The 22,769-nt window shown below is 46.6% G+C and overlaps 1 protein-coding gene across 5 annotated transcripts in view; it reads right to left on the reverse strand.

Annotated features, from left to right (window-relative positions):
- Positions 1-4,582: 4,582 nt before the first annotated feature.
- Positions 4,583-22,769, reverse strand: part of PACS1 (phosphofurin acidic cluster sorting protein 1) — a 52,486-nt gene continuing 34,299 nt past the window's right edge. For 2 of the 5 annotated variants that reach the window (XM_087943496.1, XM_087943499.1), the window contains exons 10-25: positions 22,387-22,480; positions 21,027-21,107; positions 20,805-20,920; positions 20,509-20,647; positions 19,307-19,411; positions 18,862-18,968; positions 17,482-17,636; positions 16,693-16,803; positions 15,064-15,166; positions 13,490-13,532; positions 11,709-11,751; positions 10,158-10,293; positions 7,823-7,942; positions 7,322-7,548; positions 6,494-6,613; positions 4,583-5,305 (exon numbers count right to left, since the gene is read on the reverse strand). In XM_087943496.1, coding sequence (XP_087799622.1) covers positions 5,193-5,305; positions 6,494-6,613; positions 7,322-7,548; positions 7,823-7,942; positions 10,158-10,293; positions 11,709-11,751; positions 13,490-13,532; positions 15,064-15,166; positions 16,693-16,803; positions 17,482-17,636; positions 18,862-18,968; positions 19,307-19,411; positions 20,509-20,647; positions 20,805-20,920; positions 21,027-21,107; positions 22,387-22,480 — 1,813 coding nt within the window. In that variant the 3' untranslated portion in view covers positions 4,583-5,192. Of the gene's footprint in view, positions 5,306-6,493; positions 6,614-7,321; positions 7,549-7,822; positions 7,943-10,157; positions 10,294-11,708; positions 11,752-13,489; positions 13,533-15,063; positions 15,167-16,692; positions 16,804-17,481; positions 17,637-18,861; positions 18,969-19,306; positions 19,412-20,508; positions 20,648-20,804; positions 20,921-21,026; positions 21,141-22,386; positions 22,481-22,769 lie in introns of all 5 variants that reach the window. The other 3 variants (XM_087943498.1, XM_087943500.1, XM_087943497.1) reach the window with 2 other exon arrangements.

The raw sequence follows: 22,769 nt of genomic DNA on the forward strand, positions 1-22,769 counted from the left end.
ACGTCGGAGGACAAATAACCCTCCTCGGCGGCCCCCTCCCGCGCCGCTTCTCTTAAAGGGGAAGGCGCCTACCTGACGAGGCTTCCCGTTTGGATGGGGGAAGATGCTCCAGCTTGCAAATTACTAATATAATAAATATAATATAACAATATATTTTAATATAATGTATTTTAATATAAATTAACATAATATAAATATAAAATAGATCATAAAATGTCATATATAATGATTAATATTTAATATTAATTTGTACTTTACTCATTTGATTCTTTTTGTTAGTTCTTATTGTTTTTATTTTTATTTTTTTGTTTTAAATATGATTTTACATTGTGTAAGCCGCCTTGAGTTGCCATGGGTGAATAGGCAGCAGTATAAATCAAATAAATAAATAAATAAACAAATAAACAAATGAAATATATTAATATAATATAAATTAACATAATACAAAACTATATAAATTTATATATATAAGAAAACAAATATATATATATATATATATATATATATATATATATATATATATATATATACACACACACATATATATATACACACACACGCACATATATATATATAAAATACAAATATACAATATGAGGGGGTGTTGCTGCAGAAGGCCCCCCCCCAACTTGTTCCTGGTTGGATGTTGGATGTTGCATGGCAAAATATAGAGAGGGGGGAAATGCCACGTTGGAGAAGGCCGGGTGCACGATGAGGACTAGGATCTTGACTTTGATTAGGGAAGAGTGCTCGCAGGCAGAAAATAATGCCCGATTTGTACGAGGGGGACGGAGGGAGGTTGGAGGTTCCCAAATCTAATCTCCAGCCTTTGCTAGTTTAGGGAAGAGCGCCTTCCCTAATCTCTCGTACTCTCTCATGTCTGGTTTTAATTCATTTAAAATGACCGCCTAGTTCAGCGAATCGATGTGCTGTGGGACCTGGACAGGCCCTAAACCACTAGGAGGACCAGCAGGAACGGAAAAGCAAGCCGGATGCCTGAACGTCTAATACCTACAGGTAGTCCTTGACTTAGTTCATTTAGTGACCAAAGTTTCAACAGTACTGGGGGGGAAAAAGCGAATTATGGCTGTTTTTTACACTCATGGCTGTTGCAATCAAGATTCAGACGCTTGGCCGCTGACTCGTATTTATGATGGTTGCAGTGTGTGTGTGTGTGTGTGTGTGTGTGACAAAGCCCACTTAACAAGTGCTTTGTTTAGCAACAAATGTTTGGGCTCCATTGTGGTCGTAAGTTGAGGCCTCCCTGTATCAACTATTTGACGTGGGAGCTGAGCTCTTCTCTCCTCTGCCATTTTGGGGTTCTGGAAAAAACGGGGGTGACTCTTCCTCATGTGGTTTCTAGTTTCTCTATCGCCACATTTTGACACCCAAATCTCGGCTGACAGCTTTTCTTGCGTTCTTTCTTCCTCCTTTCTGGATAGTTAACAATTGGCCTCCATTAAATCAATCAATCAAAACTCACCTCAATCAAATCAATCATAACCCATGTCAATCAATCAATCAATCACAACCTGCCTTAATCAATCACAACCCACAAAATTAATTCAATTCAATCCAATCACAACCCACCTCAAATCAATCATAGCCCATGTCAATCAATCAATCACAACCCACCTCAAATCAATCATAGCCCATGTCAATCAATCAATCACAACCCTCCACGATCAATCACAACCCACCTCAAATCAAGCATAGCCCATGTCATTCAATCAATCAATCAATCACAACCCACCTCAAATCAAGCATAGCCCATGTCAATCAATTACAACCCCTCAATCAAATCAAGCATAGCCCATGTCAATCATTCAATCACAACCCACTTCAAACCAAGCATAGCCCATGTCAATCAATCAATCACAACCCACCACGATCAATCACAACCCACTTCAAATCAAGCATAGCCCATGTCAATCAATTGCAACCCCTCAATCAAGCATAGCCCATGTCAATCAATTCAATCAATCACAACCCACCTCTATCCAATCAATCCATCCATCCATCACAACCCCCCTGAATTAAAAATGGCCCAATTCAATCAATCCAACCAATATTTGAAGCACTTTCAGAAATAAAGCCACAAGAGATCAATATTTCCTTTTTTAAAAAAAAACAACACAATTTATTTAATGGAAAAAAAAAAAAAACACAAGGAAGTAGTTGAGAGACAATGGAACCCCAAAGAAGAAGACGCCAATCCGGCTACGAACTCAGAAATTCTGAATATGGATCATTGGGGAGAGGTGGGGAGGGAGAGAAAAAAAATGAAATTTGCATTCCGAACGAAGGAGAGAAACCAGCAGTTACCAAAAAAAAAAAGTGTATATACAAAACTCATATTTATGTACAGTAGCCGAGATACAGACCACGTTGGAAATTCCCCATCGTCCCAAAATCAAAAAGGATGTGCAAATTCGACACAGCGCGTACAAGGAAACACCGGCGGTCCTTGAATGGAGTCACTGTAAGTCAAGACGGGGGAGGGGCTTGGCGGTGAGGAGGCCAAGGCGGGGACGTTTTTGTGGTGGGCAACCTGGAGATACCCACAGCCCAAAATCGGGGGGGGGGAAGAGTGCCACCATTTTTTTGAGCTCCTTTTGCAGAACGGAAAAGTGGCCTGGGTCTCCATCATAACTACCCTTAGGATCGCATCCCACCTCTTGACTTCCGTTCCGGGAGAAGTTCTTCCGCCGTTCTCACAGTCTTCTGGGCCGCTGGCTTGGCGGTCCGTAGGCTCAGGAGCATGGGCCTTTTGACCGGGGTCTTCTTCCGATACTCCAAACCCTGGGAAGTCGGATGGAGATTTGGAGCAGGCGAGGTGTTGAGACTCGACGGTTTCTCGGATCCTTTTTCTTGCCAGATTTTTGGGCAAGGCGATGCAATTCCCCTTTCCAAAGCCTCCCTCTGGAGCAGCAGGAATATTCAGAATTGTGCTTAAATTATATAAGTCCTCTGCCCTAGAGGGAGGGATGGTGATGGCATGGGGGGGTGGGGGGGTATCGTCCCCTTGGAACCCCAAATCTGCTGGGGCGGGGGAACAGATCGGTGGTGAAATGCGAACGGTTCACACCGGTTCAATCAACCCGGTAGCCAAAAAAATATATATGCTACCGCTTGTGCCCAAAAGCAAGCTCCGACGATCGAAGAAAAGCGCAGGATTGGCCCTTCCACCCACCTGTGTGCTTTTTCCTCTTCTTGATCCTCTCAGCCAATTGGCGCGGCTGGTGTTTGGAAAGCTCTGCGTGCGACGTGCGCGATCCCCCAAACCAGGTAGGGAAACTGGTAAGAATCCCACCACTGGAACAGGTGAGCCAACTCCCGACAAAAGAAGCCAAAAATCAGGGAGGAGGGAAAAAAAGAAAGAAAAAAAAAATAGAAATATGGGGATTGTAGACGCTGAGATTTAAACCAGGGAAATGAGATCCTTTCTAAGCTGGCTGATCCCCTACAAGGTTTGAAGGGGATCTCGCTAATTGGAACCTTGTTGCTGGCTGCTCTTTATTCTCATTATTTTTAACCTTTTAATCCCAAATTCTGAGATTCTCTCATCAGGGGGAAAACTTGGGAAAGATTGGGACAGCTAGCCGCACACCCTGTTGGGGTGGTGGGTGGGTGTGACAAAACCCACCCGGTGTGGGTTTATTGAAGAGCTCCCTAAAAAGGAGGTACGATTTGTTTTATTGCTGATTAAATAATAAAACAATTGCAGATTTGTTTTATTGCTGATTATTGGTGATCAAGAGGTCTGAGCTTGCTTAAAGGGAAAAATTAAAACAAAATAAAGGAGGGGGGGTTAAGACAGCATCTGTTTATCCCCTGGAATTGCAGCTTTTTGGTTTTTAGAGGAGTGTGAAAAGGACGGCGTGGGAAGGAAGGGATCGGAGCGAAGCAGTGAATAAATCCACAGATTTACACCGGAGCATTGATCTTAAAAATGATTTTTTTTTTTTTCCCTTGGAGCAGGGCCGTAGAAGGATTTCTATTCTAAATTTGCCGGGCTGATGTGCCACATTCACGCTACAAAATCCGTTGTTTTGTTTTTTTCCTCCTTTCCAAATCGAGGGCTTTTGAACGAAGAAAATCCAGCAGGCTTTGGGATCGCGTGAATTATTCCGCCCAGAGTTTTTTTTTGCCAATTCTTGGGTTTCTTTCCTTGTGTGTTTGTTGGGGGGAACAATGGGACAGGAATGAGGCTGGGGGTCCCACCTTGCAAACAGGTGGAGATGCTGAATGGCTTCCTCGGCAAGAGACCACGTCAAAAGAACGGGGCAGGAGAAAGGAAGTGTGTTTGGATTGGTGTGTGTGTGTGTGTCTTTTTGCCCTTTGTATTATGGGATGCCCCGTGACACTCCGGAGATGGCGGTTAGCGGGCTGCGCCGACTAGGGCAAGAATCCTTCCCACCCCACTTTTTCTGTGGGGTATGCCGATCTCCGTTGCTTTTCGTGGTTGGGGAGACGGAGCTAATCCAGTTGGGCGAGGAAGAGGCCGGTTCGCACGAGAGGGAATGTTTCTTCCACTCTCCCTGCCCGGAGAGGGAGATACGGAGGAGGGTGTCCCCTGCTAACAGCCAGGGAGGGTTTGCTGTGTTTGTGCTTCTACAAAAGCCGAAACGAGACCAAAAAAATAATAATAATTGGGATAGCATCTTGAGGGTAGTCAGATGGCTCAGCAGGGGATGGAACAAGAGAAGACACAGTTTTCCCGCGGATGACAAGCTCTTTTGGAAGACTCCGGCACCGTGGTGCCGACCCAGCTCAAGGAAGAGAAGTGGTCCAGGGTCCGATGGGTGGACGGGAGAGATCTTGGAGTGATCAGAAGAATCGGTTCTCGAATGGTGGCACGCTCAGCACGGATGAGAGGCCACGGGAGGCCCAGGGCATGATGTGGCAGTACGCGTTATAAAAGCAGTCGGCGGGCCAGGTCCTTGGCTGGATCGAAAACAACCCCCTCCCTCTGATTTTTTTTTTTTGGGGGGGTTGAGACCCTCCATCCCTCCCTCCCACCCCACCCCACCCCTCTTCAGCAAAGCCCGATCTCGAGACACAGGAAACGCGACGCGGGTGAAGGGAGCTTTAGCGCAGCTCTCGGTTGGTGGATGGTTCGGATGGAGGGTGGCGCTGCGACGGAGCCAGGAGGGCGCGGGAAGGTGGTCCTTGCCGTCCCCCCCCCCTTTTCAGGCTGGCTTGGTGCCAAAAAGTCCCACGGGGAAGTGCTTGACGTGGGTGGGCCACTGGGCGGCCAGCTGAAAGAACTTGATGTCGCTCCATTCCACTCCGTCGATGGAAACTACGAAACAACGGAGAGAGTTTTTGGACAGTGCTCTAGTCTTGGCCTTAGGCATGAAAGCCGGCTGGGTGACTTTGGACCAACCAACAGGAGACTGTGAGTTCCAGTCCCGCTTTAGGCATGAAAGCCAGTGGGTGACTTTGGACCAATCACCAGGAGACGGGAGTTCTAGTCCTGCCTTAGGCATGAAAGCCAGCTGGTGACTTTGGGCCAATCACCAGGAGACTGGGAGTTCTAGTCCTGCCTTAGCCATGAAAGCCAGCTGTGTGACTTTGAGCCAATCACCAGGAGACTGGGAGTTCTAGTTCTGCCTTAGGCATGAAAGCCGGCTGGGTGACTTTGGGCCAATCACCAGGAGACTGTCAGTTCTAGTTCCACTTAGGCATGAAAGCCAGTCTGGGTGACTTTGGACCAATCACCAGGAGACAGGGAGTTCTAGTTCCGCCTTAGGCATGAAAGCTGGCTAGGTGACTTTGGACCAATCACCAGGAGACTGGGAGTTCTAGTTCTGCCTTAGACACAAAAGCCGTCTGGCTGACTTTGGACCAATCACCAGGAGATGGGAGACTTTAGGCATGAAAGCCAGTGGGTGACTTTGGACCAATCACCAGGAGATGGGGAGTTCTAGTCCCACTTTAGGCATGAAAGCCTGGGTGAGGACCAATCACCAGGAGACTGAGAGTTCTAGCTTAGCCATGAAAGCCTGCTGGGTGACTTTGACCAATCACCAGGAGACTGAGAGTTCTAGTCCTGCCTTAGCCATGAAAGCCTGCTGGGTGACTTTGCACCAATCACCAGGAGACTGGGAGTTCTAGTCCCGCCTTAGCCATGAAAGCCACCTGGGCGACTTCTGGACCAATCACCAGGAGACTGGGAGTTCTAGTCCCGCCTTAGCCATGAAAGCCAGCTGGGCGACTCTGGACCAATCACCAGGAGACTGGGAGTTCTAGTCCCGCCTTAGCCATGAAAGCCGGCTGGGCGACTTTGGACCAATCACCAGGAGACGGGGAGTTCTAGTCCAACCTTGGCTTGTGGAGAAAACAGGAGGAGGGGGGAAGATTAGGTCTATCCACTGCCTTGGTCTGCTCTGGGTCTCATCTGCTTGGAAATCCTTCTCCGGGGGACGATCACGAGTCCCACTCTCCCCCCACCCACCCCACTGCCAAAAACACCCCACCCAGGCCTCACCTTTCAGCATGGTCTGCTGCTGTTTGGCTGAGCAGATGAGCCGGCTGATGCCGTCAATCATTTGGCTCTTGGAATCGACTTCTCTCTCTTTGGGTTTCTTGCTCAGGAAAATGGTGGGGACTAGGAGGAGGAGAAAGAGACCCCCACATCAGTTGGGGACAACTCGGCGCCGCCAGAAAGGGACAAGAATGGGGGTCAGCGTTCCAGCAACCCTCCCACTCCAACCAGTAACTCTTGAGACAGGCCTCTTTCTCAAAAGTTCTGTTTTAATTGGATAGTAAACTGGCACGTCTGGGGGAAATCCCGAATCTGAAAGTTCCGGGCTTCCTTGCAATAAATAATAAATAAATAAATTGCACTAAATAAAAACTACAAATCCCTGCACCCATCATCATCGTCATATCACATGGCCCATTTCTGCACCTGACTGAGAACGTGTCTCAAGTCGGGACGGACGGCCCAGTCCCCATCCGTCCCAACTTGAGACTTCCCCTCACCCAGGTGCAGAAATCACATGACCTTGAATTAGAAAAAAAAGAATGTTATGACGTCTAACTACCTACACTCCCGAGAAAACTCCCTCCTCCCACTTTCCCAGGCTCAAAATGTGGCAGCATGGGAGCAGCATGGTCTCAATACGGCTTCCAAAGCTGAACAACAGGACGATCCCTTTGGACAAAGGCCGCAGGGGGGCTAGTCCTCAAGGATCCTTGGGGAGGGAGTGTGGGGCAACCTAAGTGGCCACCCTTCGGGGAATCCCGCCAGGTGCTTCTCCAGGTGGAGGGAGGGAGAGAGAGAGAGAGGGAGCTTCTGTCCTCCATCCCCTACCCTTCTTGTTCTTCTCCTTAGTGACGACCGTCATAGCCATGGTCCCCGAGGGCTGGGTCTCCCCGCTGTTGGGAAGGCGCGAGACTTGGACCGAACGGAAGACGCTCTTCAAGGTGTTCTTGGAGCTGCTGTCTTTCTTCTCCCCTTCCTTCCTCTTCTCCGTGGGATGAGCCAGCCAGTAATCCACCTGGAGGCCAATCACATCACTGTAAGGGCTGCTGGGAGACCTGGGGAAGAAGAAAGGAGGAAGAAGAGCGGGCAGGTGAGTCGATCCGGCACTGCCAGGCAGCGCCCATATTCCACCCTCCCCTCCCCAAAAGATGACAGCAACAGAAATGGAGGAGGAAGCCTCAAGCCAGGGTGGGATGAGGGGTGAAACCTCCAGTAACCCAAGGACAGCCAAGCATGGGAGCCGCAGCGCCTAGGTTGCTACTTCCTGCCTGGAAAACAGGAAGTTCTTTTTTTTTGCCAAGCGTGGACGGGGCGGGAGGTGGCACTGACCTTGGGAGGTGGGGGGAAAGGATGCTGCCTAGGGAAGGATCAGATAAGAGAGAGCCTAGCCCACAGCTGTATAACGGGCAGAGAAAGAGACTCAGAAAGGAGCCGCCGTAACTTCTCAGGCTGGAAAAGAGACAGCGGGAGATGGGTGCTTTTCAGACGTGCGAGGTTCGGTTAAGGAAGCCTTACAATCAAATAAGAGAATTGAAGCCCTTCTGGGCGGGTGTGTTCGTTTGTTTTTTTCCTCCCCCCCTGCCTGGTCTATATTCCAGGGCTCTTCAAAACTTGACAGCTTTCAAGACTTGTGGACTCCAACTCCCAGAATTCCTCCTCCTCCAGTCATGTTAGCTCGGGAATTCTGGGAGTTGAAGTCCACAAGTCTTAAACTTGCCAAGTTTGAAGACCCTTGCTCTATTCTCTTTCTTTCTTTCTTTCTTTCTCTTTCTTTCTTTCTTTCTTTCTTTCTTTTTCTTTCTTTCTTTCTTTCTTTCTTTCTTTCTTTCTTTCTTTCTTTCTTTCTTTCTTTCTTTTCTTCTTCTATCTATCTATCTATCTATCTATCTATCTATCTATCTATCTATCTATCTATCATCTATCATCATCTATCTATCTACTCTCTCTCTTTCTCTATCTATTCCAGGGTCTTCAAACTTGACAGCTTTCAGACTTGGGGACTCCAACTCCCAGAATTCCTCCTCCTCCAGTCATGTGAGCTCAGGAATTCTGGGAGCTGAAGTCCATAAGTCTTAAACTTGCCAAGTTTGAAGACCCTTGCTCTATTCTTTCTTCTTCTTTCTTTCTTTCTTTCTTTCTTTCTTTCTTTCTTTCTTTCTTTCTCTTCTTTCTTTCTTTCTCTTCTCTTCTCTCTCTTTCTTTCTTTCTTTCTTTCTCTCTCTCTCTCTCTTCTTTCTTTCTTTCTTTCTTTCTTTCTTTCTTTCTTTCTTTCTTTCTTTCTTTCTTTTCTTGCTTTCTTGCTTTCTTTCTATCTATACCTCTATCATCTCTCTCTCTCTCTCTCTCTCTCTTTCTTTCTCTATCTATTCCAGGGGTCTTCAAACTTGACAGCTTTCAGACGTGGACTCCAACTCCCAGAATTCCTCCTCCTCCAGTCATGTTAGCTCAGGAATTCTGGGAGTTGGAAGTCCGCAAGTCTTCAACTTGCCAAGTTTGAAGGCCCTTGGGTCACACAAAGGCTAAACATGGTGTGTTACTATTGCTCTTTCTTTTACAGGGGTCATTCTTTCTCCTCACAAGATCCCGAGGAGGAAGGTGATGTTTCGGGGGGATCTCTTGGTGGCCTCCTGTCCCAACAGCCAACGAGCCTGAGATTTCTTTTTCAAGCTAAGTGGCTAAGGGAATCGCTGCAGCGGATACGTTAGTAACCTGGTTATGAAGGGAATCTGGCTTCCCCGGCGTGTCCGAAGGTCGCGAAAGGGGATCGCGTGAGCCCAGGAATGCTACAACCACCATAAATATGAGTCAGTGGCCGAGCGCCTGAATTTTGATCGGGTTGACCACGGGGAAGCTGCAAAGGTCGTAAGTGTGGGGAAAAAACAGTCCCTTTTTTTTTCAGCGCCATTGTAACAGGGAACGGTCACTAAATGAACTACCTGTATCTGTGATAACAGGTAGTCGGGTTTTGCAACGGATGAAGAATTCAGGAAGGTCATATTAAGTTATCAGTGAGATTTTTGAAATACGCCGTTTCCTGAGAATGGAATAAGTGTTGTCTATATTAATTATTTAGGCCATTTAAGCCAGCAACAGGGACACTGCGACCGTCATAAATAAGAGACACTTGTCAAGCGCCTGAATTTTGACTGTGACCGTGGGGATGGGGGTGGCGGCGGCTGCGTGAAAACGGTCCTAGGTCCCTTTTTCCGGCGCTGTTTTAACTTCGAGCGGTCAGTAAATGAATCACTGTAAGTCGGGGGAGGGGTCACCTGTGCTGATTCTACAGTCACCTAGGGGCCTAGAGATAGGGCTCTCACCTCACCATCAGGAGGCTGTGAGTTCGATCCTAGGTTGGAGGCGGATATTTCACTCTTTCTGGGCACCGTGGGAATATTACCGGCAGAACAAAACTCCGCCCTGGTGACAGGAGGGCATCCGGCCAGTAAAAACACTCCGCTCCATTCAGTTGCCCAGACTCCACCCCAATGCAAGTGTTTATGGGGTCGTTAATAGAGGATGATGACTACTGAGGGGGCGGCACAAGGAAATTATTCCCTGTTCTGGAGCTCCGGGTGTGTGTGTGTGTCCAACATGAAGCCTTCGCAAAGACCAGGAGAAGAGAACGTCGCCACGCCAAAATCTGGGTGTCCCCTGACCTACTTACCCCACCACAGCCAAGCCGCTGGTCATCGAGGGGGAGGACGGCGGGGTGGCAGATACGTCCTTGGCGAGGCCTGACGTTGAAGGCGGAGAGGTGGAGGGGACGGTGAGGCTGATGACCGGGGAATCGTCCCCTTCGCCTGCAAAGGAAGGAAAGGATGAAGGTTTTGTCCCGAGGGCGCCACCTTCCCTTCCACCTGCCGCTTGGGTTTTTCTCAACCTCATCCACTTGAAGGTGCGGTGGACTTCGATTCCCAGAATTCCCCAGCCGGCATGAACCCTCTTTATATTCCAGAAAGATGGTATAAAATACCATCCAGGTCTCTTGTTTCCCCCGTTATCAAGAAGGGCCGGCTATTTTGTAGGCGACAATGGATGTCATCGCCAGGAAATGGGGAGTGAGGAAAGCCAGCAATATTGGGATACAAGGAGTGCCTGGGTGAGGCCAGTCTTATAAAAATAATAAAGGTGGGGTAAAAATTAATAATAATAATATAGGAAGGGAAGGGAAGAGAAGAGGAGGAAGGGAAGGGAAGAGAATATAGAAAATAGAAAAGAAAACAAGATAATATAGAATAGAATGTAGAAAAGAATAGAATAGAGAAGAGAGAATAGAATAGAATAGAAATAGAATAGAGAAAATAGAATAGAGAAGAAAACAAGATAATATAAAATAGAATGTGAAAAGAATAGAATACAGAAGAGAGAATAGAATAGAATAGAATAGAGAAGAGAGAATAGAATAGAATAGAATAGAAATAGGAGAAAATAGAATAGAAAAGAAAACAAGATAATATAAAATAGAATGTAGAAAAGAATAGAATAGAAAAGAGAGAATAGAATAGAATAGAAATAGAATAAAGAAAATAGAATAGAGAAAACAAGATAATATAAAATAGAATGTAGAAAAGAATAGAGAAGAGAAGATAGAATAGAATAGAATAGAATAGAGAAGAGAAGAATAGAATAGAATAGAAATAGAATAGAGAAAATACAATAGAAAACAAGATAATATAAAATAGAATGTAGAAAAAGAATACAATAGAGAAGAGAGAATAGAATAGAAGAGAAATAGAAGAGAAATAGAAGAGAGAAGAGAAGAGAAGAGAGAATAGAATAGAACAGAAATAGAATAGAGAAGAAAACAAGATAATATAAAATAGAATGTAGAAAAGAATAGAATAGAGAATAGAATAGAATAGAATAGAATAGAATAGAAATAGAAGAGAGAAGAGAGAATAGAATAGAATAGAAATAGAATAGAGAAAATAGAATAGAGAAGAAAACAAGATAATATAAAATAGAATGTAGAAAAGAATAGAATAGAGAAGAGAGAGAATAGAATAGAATAGAAATAGAATAGAATAGAATAGAATAGAAAAGAAGAGAAAATAGAGAATAGAGAATAGAGAATAGAATAGAAATAGAATAGAGAAAATAGAATAGAGTAGAATAGAGAAGAGAATAGAGAAGATGGAACAGAATAGAAAATAGAATGGAATGGAACGGAACAGAACAGAATATAAAAGAGCAGAATTTTAATTTAGATAAATACCTGCTGCTGCAGGTGAATCTTCAATGAGGCCCACCTTAACTACCTGGAAGAGGAAGAGAGAAAGCACAGACTGTGAATCCTTCCCACAGCGAAACTCAGGAGCCTGCAAGCGGAAGCCAAACCTCCCTAAGGGAGGACACTTATACACACACACACACACACGAAAACCCCTACCTATATAATTTGGGTATTTTATTCACACCCCCCCCCACAAGCCAACAGGACTGTGGTGGCTTTTACACTGGAGGAAAATCCGTGCAATGATGAAAACCCTGTGCATCTTTCTCCACCGCTTCATTCTGCGACAGGCAAGCTTTCGTGGCTGACTGTGCCTGCGAGTGGGGGGGTTATCCAGGATAGCCCCTGTTCTTCTTCTTCTTATTTTTTTTTTTCTTATTAGAAAGAAAATCTTCTGGAAAGCCTCTGGGGCTTGAGTGCTGCAGAGTTCTCCGTGCCAGAAATGTTCGATTGGTTTTGCTTTTTTTAAAAGAAACTGTAATTATATATAGCTCTTTTTTTAAAAAAAAATTAGTCTTACAGCATTGACAGCGCCTGGTGCTTTTGTGGAGCGCTACCTGACCTTGGCTTGCCTCAAGGGGTTTATGCACTCGTCAATCAATAACTATAAATAACAATAAATGAGAAGAAAAGGCAGTTTGGTGTCATGGCGAAGGTGCTGAGTGACCTTGGGCCAATCCCCAGGAGACGGTGAGTTCTAGTCCTGCCTAAGGGATGAAAGCCAGCTGGCTGACTTTGGGCCAATCCCCAAGTGATGGTGAGTTCTAGTCCTGCCAAAGGGATGAAAGCCAACTGGGTGCCTTTGGGCCAATCCCCAGGTGACGGGGAATTCTAGTCCTGCCTAAGGGATGAAAGCCAATTGGGTGCCTTTGGACCAATCCCCAGGTGATGGTGAGTTCTAGTCCTGCCTAAAGAATGAAAGCCAGCTGGCTGACTTTGGGCCAATCCCCAGGTGATGGTGAGTTCTAGTCCTGCCTAAGGGATGAAAGCCAGCTGGCTGACTTTGGGTCAATCACCAGGTGACAGGGAATTCTAGTCCTGCCTAAGGGATGAAAGCCATCTGGGTGACTTTGGGTCAATCATCAGGTGACAGGGAATTCTAGTCCTGCTTGAGGCATGGAAACTGGCTGGCTGACTTTGGGCCGGTCCTCCCTCCCACCCACCTTGCAGGGTTGTTGTTTTGGGGAAAAAAGAGAAGGAAGAAGGAATAATAGGTTTGCACCTTGAACTATTTATAAAAATAATAAAAGACGAGGTGTAAATATGTAAGTTAAAAAAAACCAAACCCAGCTTGCAAACCAATTACGGTAGCTGATCAATCCCGCCCAGCCGTTTGCTAACGCCCTGGGTCTACAGACAGTGTAAAGAAGCTTTGTGTGTGTGTGTGTGTGTGTGTGTGTGTGTGTGTGTGTGTTAATAACAGTTTACGATATCTTCTGATACAACAGGTCAGAATTGGCCACTGATGTGATCCTTCTGGGCTCCTGCCAAGCCCTTGGCCTTCAAAGATAAAATTAGCCCAAAGCTAAATTATATCTTGTCTGCTAATTGAGGCACGTTTGGGTTGCAGCCACAACTTCCCGTCTGGCGTCTGCCTGGCCAGAGTGACGGGTGAGCGAGCCAGCAGGGTTAGCAAAGTCAAAAGCACGCCCAGGTGTCTCTTTTCTTCCCCTTTTACACCTGGGAAACTGGATATTGGGCAGGAAGCCACCTGAAATCTTAACTGTTATTCCGAATGGGCAAGGATCTTACGACTGTCTTACCCCAATGAAAGGGATGAATTTCTGGTAGGAGTCCTCATCTTGGCTGCAGACAAAAAGAAAGAAGGAGTTATTTCGACGAAGGAACTGATGTTTTAACATCGCTACAAGAGAGAGTTAGCCAAGTTTGCATCTGCAACAGGTTGCGGGCCTGCCAAGAAAGAGCTGGAAGAATGGCTGGACCAGCAGCCCTGGTTGATGTGGAGAGTAAGAAGAGGATAGAAATATGCAGGATCTGTTCTCTCTAGCCAAAGAGAAGCCAAAGGCCAGAGCAGTCTATCTCTCAAACTTTGGCGACTCTAAAGTAGACTTCAACTCCCAGAATTTCCCAGCTGTTGTAATGACGAGGCAGTCGAGTTGTTTGATCATGAACAACCGAATCATGCTGATCTTTATTGGAGTCTAGTCTTGCATTTATACACATTTTTAGTTATCCTCCATCACTGGTTAACTTTGGTTACTGCTTAACTTATGGTTACTGTTTAGCACAGTAATCCACACAATGAATTATCTCTACTTAAAGTCTAACATAGGTTGACTTCCTCTCTCTAATCCTCCTTTAGATTAGTGACTTTGTTTGCCTGAGTTGTATTTGCTTGGAAACATTCTTTATCTGAGGTTTGTCATCCGAGATAGGAACATTCCTGCAATTACAACTCTACACCCAGCCAGAATCTACTACCCATGGGATATTTTAGGTTGTCTTTGGTTATCTGAAATTTTATTGGCAATTCAAGGCTATTTTATTCCTTAAACTGAATGAATGGTGATCTCTGCTGTTTTTAGATATTTCCTTGTATTACTATGCTCCTTGAAAATAGTGAGGGAGGGAGGAGAGAGAAGATGGAGAAAAGGAGGGAGGGAGGGAAGGAGAAAGGACGGGAGGGAAGGAAGGAGGAAGGGAGGGAGGAAGGAAAGGAGGATGATGGAAGGAAGGGGGAAGGATGAAGGGAGAGAGGGAGGAAGGAAGGATGGATGGATGGATGGATGGATGGAGGGAAAGAGAAAGGACGGGAGGGAGGGAAGGAGGAAGGATGATGGGAGGGAGGAAGGAAAGGAGGATGATGGAAGGAAGGGGGAAGGATGAAGGGAGAGGGAGGAAGGATGGATGGATGGATGGATGGAGGGAAAGAGAAAGGACGGGAGGGAGGGAAGGAGGAAGGATGATGGGAGGGAGGAAGGAAAGAAGGATGATGGAAGGGAGGGAAGGGGGAAGGATGAAGGGAGAGAGGGAGGAAGGGAAAGAAAGAAGGGAGGGAGGAAAGAAGGAAGGAAAGAAAGATGATGGAAGGAAGGAAGGAAGATGGAAGGGAGAGAAGGATGATGGGAGGGAGGGAGGGAAGAAAAAAGGAAGAAAGATGATGGGAGGAAAGAAAGAAGGATGAGGGGAGGGAGGGAAGAGGGAAGGATGGGAGGGAAGGGGAAAGGATGATGGGAGGGAGGAAGGGAAGAAAGAAGAAAGAAAGGGAGGAGGAAGAATGGATCTGAATTACCTGCCAGCACCTAAACAGCTGCCTTTCCTCACCTTGGTTTCTATGTATTCAACCTTACTGAAACCGGCCGATGGCGGGACTTACAATTTGTGTTTGCAGGTCAGCATGGCCTCGGCCACGGGCAGCTGGTGAGTGACGTTGGCGCCGTTCACGTACTGGGTGATCCGGCCTACCACATCCAGGGGTTCTGAGGAAGACAGAAAAAACAACAACAACCCCAAATGGGTCAGGTGGTTTGAAAAGGAAACCTGGTGTCATGCCCCTGTCGGAGTCTGAATCCAAGGAGGAAGACGAACAGTTTACAGGGAGTGGGAGTGTGGCTCCGTTGGCTGTGGAGGAAACTGGGGAAGGGCAAAGTCCGGCTGGGCAGAGCAGGGGAGAGGTAGAACAAGAGAGAGGGAGTTCAGAGGAAGACCCAGCTCCACCCCCTCTTCATCCTAGGGCACGCAGGGAGGAAACGGAGAAGGGAGCAACGTGGGTTGCCTGGCTTACGGGGGGAGGAAAGGGCCCTGATTCCCTTCATTAGCCACAGCTGGGAATGAGAGTTTAAAAGAGATGCAAGCTGAGTGCGGCAGCTGCTGAGAACAAACGTGAGTTTATCTAGTGTTGACTTTGCTTATCTGCGTTCCTGGCGTCTTCCCAACCGTGTTGAGTTATTGCCGCGCCTTCACGTCTGGAATTCTCGCTCCTGCCCTGCCAAACTGATTACTTCAGTTTGGCTTGTTTGGAATTTAAGTTACAGTTTTTGTTGACCATGTTTTGGACTTGATTCTCTGCAGTCACAAGCTGTTTTTCTCCAGACCAGAAGGTAACCAGGACATTGGGGCAAAGTTGGAGATAATAAAGGGACTCTTATTGATTATCTGACTGTGTTGCCTTTGTGCCACACCCCTTTGGGTCATCACACTTGGAGCCTTGATTTCCCTTCCAGGTCACGGCAAAGGCTGATGGGATGGGAGGTAGTGAGGAAGGGGATTCTCCAGGAGAGAGGGGGGGAAATTTCAGAAGAGGCAACTCAGCCTGGATATTATGTGTGAGAGAAAGAGGGTGAAGACAGCCTCTCCCCTAACGGTTTCCAGAGGACAGGAAGTTCTCGACTTATGACCACAATTGAGCCCGACCCTTCTGTTGCTAAGCAAGGCAGGGATTCTGTTAGTTTTGTCCCCTTTCACGCCACAGTTGTTAAGTGAATCACCACAATTGTTAAGTGAAACACAACATGCCTTCCCCACTTCCTGGAAGGCCAGGTGGGGATGTAACCCTAAATTTAATTTTGAATGGTCACTGTATAAACTGCTCTATGTCAAGGACTACCAGTATATAAATTTAAAGCTCCCCGCAAGAATCTGAACTTTTCAGGGTAAAAGTAAATTGACGGTAGATAAGAGTCAATGGAATTCAAGGTGGGCTGGACTTTGATCTCTTATGGGCACAAAAGGATTCGAGACTAATGGAGACACTTGACGCCTCCCACACTTTCAGCCTGATCATCTCCTAACAATTGGCTAAATCATCTTACGTCCTGCCTTGGGAGTCCCCCAAAACACCACTCACTAGGACAGAGGGAGGCAGCCAAATCATTTTTGGGGGGGCCTCCTAGGCTGAATTTAACTCCAATGTCCCCCAGAACAAGAATCCGGGTGGGGACGAGACTGAAGCAAAAGGGATGAAAAAAGAGATTTCGGGAAAGAGAAGCTCAGAGCTTCTTCTTACCTATTGCAGGTGGTTCGGTTTTACTGAAGAGGTCGTGCCAAGAGGTGTCTAAAAACATATTGCTGTATCGGCTGTCCACAGAGCCCATGTATTTCGCGACCGGGTGAGATCCTGGTTTATCGACCAAAAAGGCAGGCAGAGACGGAGAAAGACAGGAACGCAAGGTTAATTTTTCGATCCCCCCCAAAAAGATTCCTCGATCAAAGCAGAAGGCTAAAACGAACCGGGGAGGCCAACCTGCAAACCGGGTCTCGCTTGCTTTGAAATGTACGTTTGGTCATAAGTACTGACAGTCCTCGTTGAGTGACCGTCTGGTTTAGCCACGGTTCCCCATTACGACAGGGAGGAAAAATGTCATTTGGCCAGCGAGCCTTGCCTTTTATGACCTTCGTGGGTGTCAACTCATCCAATATTTCCAGGGTCCTTTTAGGGTTGCCAACAGGAAGGGAGGGGGGGAAGCAGTGCGGCAGCTTGGAAATCGAAAGTGCATTCCATCAATGTTTTTTCAAAGATAGTAACTAGGGGACTGGAGTTTCTGCCGTGCAAATATCTAACTGGAGAGCATGATGGGTGACTCTGGGCTATGAAGGTCTCCCATTGGAGAATATGAATTACGATACACCCAGGGGGTGGGGGAGAAAACCAGGGTCAAGGGTGACAATGAATGATGGGCCTCAGAGTCGGCTGCACCCAGGCAGTGCCGGCATGTGAACTCCCAATAAATCCTTTTGAAGTTTTGGAAGTTTGGCTGGAAATTTGTCCCCAGCCCGCTGGTTGGCGACCACTGACCTAGAGGAATGATGAGGAATCTCATGTGGTTGAGCCAGTCCGACGTCTTGTTGGCCAGCTGCTTCACGAAAAACCTCAAAATGGCACTCAGGTAGCTTTGGCCCCCGACGGACACCACCTTCACCGGGCGTGGCATGGAGGAATTGCAATTGCAGCTGCCAGAGAGAAGGGGAAACATAAAAGGGGGGGGGGGGACATTTCAGGAGTCTGGGTGCCTGGCTTGGCCTCGGGGAGGGGGGTTTCACAGGTGCTGGCGGGCAGGGGTGGGCCGCTGGGAAGGTTCGCAGGGGTTCGGGGAGAGGCCCCCTCGCCGTGCAGTTCAGAGCATCCCCCCAATCCCACTCCTGGCTGGCCCCGCCCACCCCGCCCCTCCCAGGAGCCCCCACGGGGCCCATTTTAGATGCAGGTAAGTACAGGGTGTGCGCGGAGGCTCAGGGAGGGCAAAAAAACAGGCCCCCTGGAAGTTTGGGAAGGCCGGAAATGGGCCGGTTTGCGGCTTCCAGAGAGCCTCCACAGTCCGGGAAAGCCAATTTCACCCTTCGGAGCAAGGGGAGGGCAGAAACATCCCCTCTGCATGGTGCAGGAGGCCAACTAGGCCACGCCCATCCAGCAAGACAATAGAGTAAGGAATAGAATAGAAATAAGAGAAGGAATAGAATAGAATAGAATAGAATAGAATAGAATAGAATAGAATAGAATAGTAGAATAGAATAAGGAATAGAATAGAATAGAATAGAATAGAATAGAATAGAATAGAATAGAATAGAATAGAAAGACAGATAGAATAGGAATGATAGAAAAAGTAGATAGAATTAGATAGATAGATAGATAGATAGATAGACAGATAGGTGGAGGTAGGTAGGTAGATAGGTAGATAGTAGGCAGGCAGGCAGGCAGGCAGGCAGGCAGGCAGGCAGGCAGATAGGAATGATAAAGTAGATAGAAATAGATAGATAGATAGATAGAGATAGAGGTAGGTAGTATAGATAGATAGATAGATAGATAGATAGATAGATAGATAGATAGATAGATAGATAGATAGGCAGGCAGGCAGGCAGGCAGGCAGGCAGGCAGGCAGGCAGGCAGGCAGGCAGGCAGGCAGGCAGGCAGACAGACAGATAGATAGATAGATAGATAGAATGATAAAGTAGATAGAAATAGAGATAGATAGATAGATAGATAGATAGATAGATAGATAGATAGGTAGGTAGGTAGGCAGGCAGGCAGGCAGGCAGATGGGGGGGTCTGTAGTCCACCCTCTCTTTGTAACAGAGAAAATCTCCAATCAGGACCAGGATGTTACAACTTATCAACCTTCCTTCTAAAAACTGCCCCTCGTGAGACAGGCACAAGTGACCGATCGGACTGTGGTGAACTCACTATCTCTGGATCCGGGTGAGGAGAGCCGAGAGGACGGCTTGCACTTCAACCGTGGAGCAGGTACAAACCACGGGTTTCTTCTGATCCTGGAGGAGATCAGCCACATACTAGAAACAAAAGCAAGGATGCAGTCAGGCCAGCATGATACAGCCGCTGTGCAAAATCTCTTCCTGACGACTGATCAATAAAGGGGAATATTGGTAGCTCAAGGTTGAAACAAGAGGTCCTGGGCACTCTCTGAGTTTGGTGGTTTCCTTGCAGAGGTTTTGTGACCCGACTAGGTAACATCTGTATGCGGGCACAGACTGTCTGCACACAGCAACAGCCTTCCAGGCCTTCGCATTTGAGAAGCGGAATTGGGTTTCGGCAAGGTCGTGAAATAATAATTTGCCAAAACGATCATCAACTTTTGCTGGCTGAGATACAGGGAGAACTGGGGGCTTACCTGGCCTTGCCAGTCCACGGCATTCACCAGGATCACGTTTTCAGGTAGCGCAGCATCCGACACGAGGATATGATTCAACTGGTCGTAAACGACCTTGCGAGGAATCTAGTGGAGTAAAGCAGACAGGTTTCGAAGGGCTGCCAGCCTTTTGGGGGTAGTCCAGGTAAGCAGCACAACTAGGAGTACCATCTGTGACTTTCTTGTAAGATTTTCACGAAATCTTCATCAAACGGGGATCCCTGAAGGTTGTTTTAAGTTGCTGTCTGAATGCTTCTGAAGCATAGCCAGTCAAGAAAAGCTGATCCAGAGGATACTCTCTTAAGCCAAGTCAATTCAACTCAATGAAAGGCAATGCAACTCAACTCAACAAGTCAACTCAGCTCAATACAAGGCAAGTTAAGCCAACTGAATTCAATATATCTCAATTCAATGAAAGGCAAGTCAACTCAACTCAACAAGTCAACTCAACAAGTCAACTCAGCCTAACTCAACAAGTCAACTCAGCTCAATGCAAGGCAAATTAAGCCAACTCAATTCAATTCAACTCAACAAAGACCAAGTCAACTCAACTCAATACAAGGAAAGTTAAGCCAACTGAATTCAATACAACTCAATTCAACTCAACAAGTCATCTCAACTCAACTCAACAAGTCAGCTCAACTCAACAAGTCAACTCAGCTCAATGCAAGGCAAGTTAAGCCAACTCAACTCAATTCAATGAAAGGCAACTCAACTTAATTCAACAAGTCGACTCAATTCAAGTGAACTCAACAAGTTAACTCAATGCAAGGCAAGCAAGCTAAGATAACTCAACTCAACTCAATGAAAGGCACGTCAGCTCAACTCAACGAGTCAACTCAACTCAATACAAGGAAATCTAAGCCAAGTCAACCAAACTCAATAAAAGGCAAGTCAACAAGTCAACTCAAGTCAACACAAGGCAAACTAAGCCAACTCAACTCATGAAAGGCACTACCCAATTCCAGACCCACTCATCAGATTCGGAAGGACATTTCCTCATTCTAATGTGAAACCAGGGGTGTACAGTCCACCAGAGCATATTCCCCACCCCTTTCTTACTCCAACTGAAAACTGCTTCAAAAGAGGAACTTAATTCTGTTCCTACCATCATCATCCTTTCTCCCAAAATCCGCCAAAGTGGGACTGAATCACGGTAGGGGGGCGTCGTAGTCGTAGCTCACCTGTGTACTGTGACATAAATCCGGGGACCTTTCGCTGTCCGAGCTGTTGGTCCTTTCACTCAGCGGCTTGGAAAGTTGACGTTCCTTGAGCGGGGTGCTGCGTTTCTGACGCGGGGTGTGCACGGCGCTGTCCATTTTGCTGTCACCGACAAGAAGAAACAACGTTTGTTAATAAATTCCATTTTTAAATCGTTTTTCTCAGATTTTAGTAATGATTGGCAATATGGAACTCTGCACTTCGACATGGCCCTGGGAAGGGGTGGGGACGACTAATCTATCAAGTCAACTCAACTAACCTAGGTGAGGCCATGCTTTGAAGTTCCCCCTTGTTCGTTTTCATCGGCGTCTTGACTTTTTCGGGGATAATTAAGGTGTTGGATAGGTCCCCGTAAGCGTCCTGCTCGTTCCCTTCCTAGAGAAACGGGGAAAAGACACTTTTAGCATTGATTTCCTTCCACCCAAGATTTCCTCCCCTCCCAAGAAAACCAAAGAGAATCTGCTACTTCCTAAGCGCTTACCAGGATGTCCGTTTCGTTGATGTTGTCATCCATGTTTTTGGTCCGATTCTGTTTGAGTTTGTCCCCGGAGGAGGCTTCGATCTGGATCGGTCGTGGAGGAGAGAAAAAGGGTATCTATGTATATATAAAAGCGAAATACCACTCACGCATCATCATCATCACAAAATCTCCAGAACCGTAAAGCCTACAAACTTGAAATTGGGCACGTAGGTTCCTCTTGGCTTCTAGGTGCCCACTAAGAAAGGATTTTTCAAAATAACCATCAGAGTATTTAGAGTATTTCCGTTCTTTCTTCTTCTTCTTCTTCTTCTTCTTCTTCTTCTTCTTCTTCTTCTTCTTCTTCTTCTTCTTCTTCTTCTTCTTCTTCTTCTTCTTCTTCTTCTTCTTCTTCTTCTTCTTCTTCTTCTTATTCTTATTCTTATTATTATTATTATTATTATTATTATTATTATTATTATTATTAGACTCTGATGCTAAGGAGTCCTACTCCCCCTCCCCACCTGGAAAGAAATCTCTTTCAAATACAAAACACAAGCAGAGGAGAGGACTTTCAGATTCACAGCATCAAGCAGCTTCAGTACAGAACAGTTGAGCTAAGCCACTGCCCAGGCTCCTTGCTGTCTCCTTCTTGCTCCACAGCAAATCCTGTTTCAGTTTCCAAGCAGCCCTCAACTCTCTCACACACCGACAGGATGCTAGCCAGATGAATCCCGATGGATGCTGGGAGGCAGAGGCAGAATTCTCCCCCTTATTTTCCTCCCCAAAAACTAAGCCTGACCACATAGTTTCGTAGCGAACACGGGTGTCAAGCTAGTTAAAAACAAACCACATATCCAGAAGACGGCAATTCAATGAGTTTGCACTGAGGCTGGCCTGCCCTTCTACTTAAGAAGAAAGTCCTTGATTTAACGACTGCAATTGAGCCCAACATTTCTGGTGTTAAGTGAGATGTTGGTTAAGCGAGTTTTGCCAACTTTTACGACCCCCTTTTTTTTTTTGCCTCAGCGAATCACTGTGGTTTGATAAGTAAGTCGCCCGGTTGTTAAATGAATCAGGTTGCAAAAGGGGATCCCGCGACCCGCAGAGGCGCTGCGGCCGTCACAAAAACGAGCCAATGGCCAAGCCTCTGAGTTGCATTACATTACGCCGGGGGCATTAAGTGTGACAGTCATAAGTCATTTTTTCCCAGTGCTGTCGATACTTGGAACGATCACAAAACGAAGTCAAGGGCTACCTGTAAACTTATACGGTGCTGCCATGTCAGGAGGGGAAAATGGATTTAATTTTCCTATTGGAATTGCAATTTCACTGTGATTTCTAAAGCTCTTTTCCTGTTTTATTCCTCTGAGGGCTGGCTTACCGGGCTGGTGGCGTCCTTGCCAAGGCTTCCTTTACTGTTCAGGCTTCCAATTTCTGTCTGGGAACTGGACTGGGACATTCCTTCAAAGAAAGGTCTGGGAAACAGAGCAAAATTGGGATGAAATGGCTGCCCAGAAATGGGGTCCCTAATTTTCCCAAGAACGGGAGAGGGTTTCCCCAAGGAAAAGTTAGAAATCTCCCTGGAAATAGCCATAGCTCTTAGACTTATATGCCGCTTCGCAGTGCTTTACAGCCTGCTCTAAGCGGTTTACTGAGTCAGCCTCTTGTCCCCAACAATCTGGGTCCACGTTTTACCGACCTGGAGCCCTGGTGAGATTTGAACTGCCAAACTGAAGTCAGTCGGCAGTCAGCAGAAGTAGCAGA

This window comes from Notechis scutatus, chromosome 14, assembly GCF_049901735.1.
Source record: "Notechis scutatus isolate UNSWTSFEM ecotype Mainland chromosome 14, rNotScu1.2, whole genome shotgun sequence".
Classification (NCBI taxonomy): Eukaryota; Metazoa; Chordata; class Lepidosauria; order Squamata; family Elapidae; genus Notechis; species Notechis scutatus.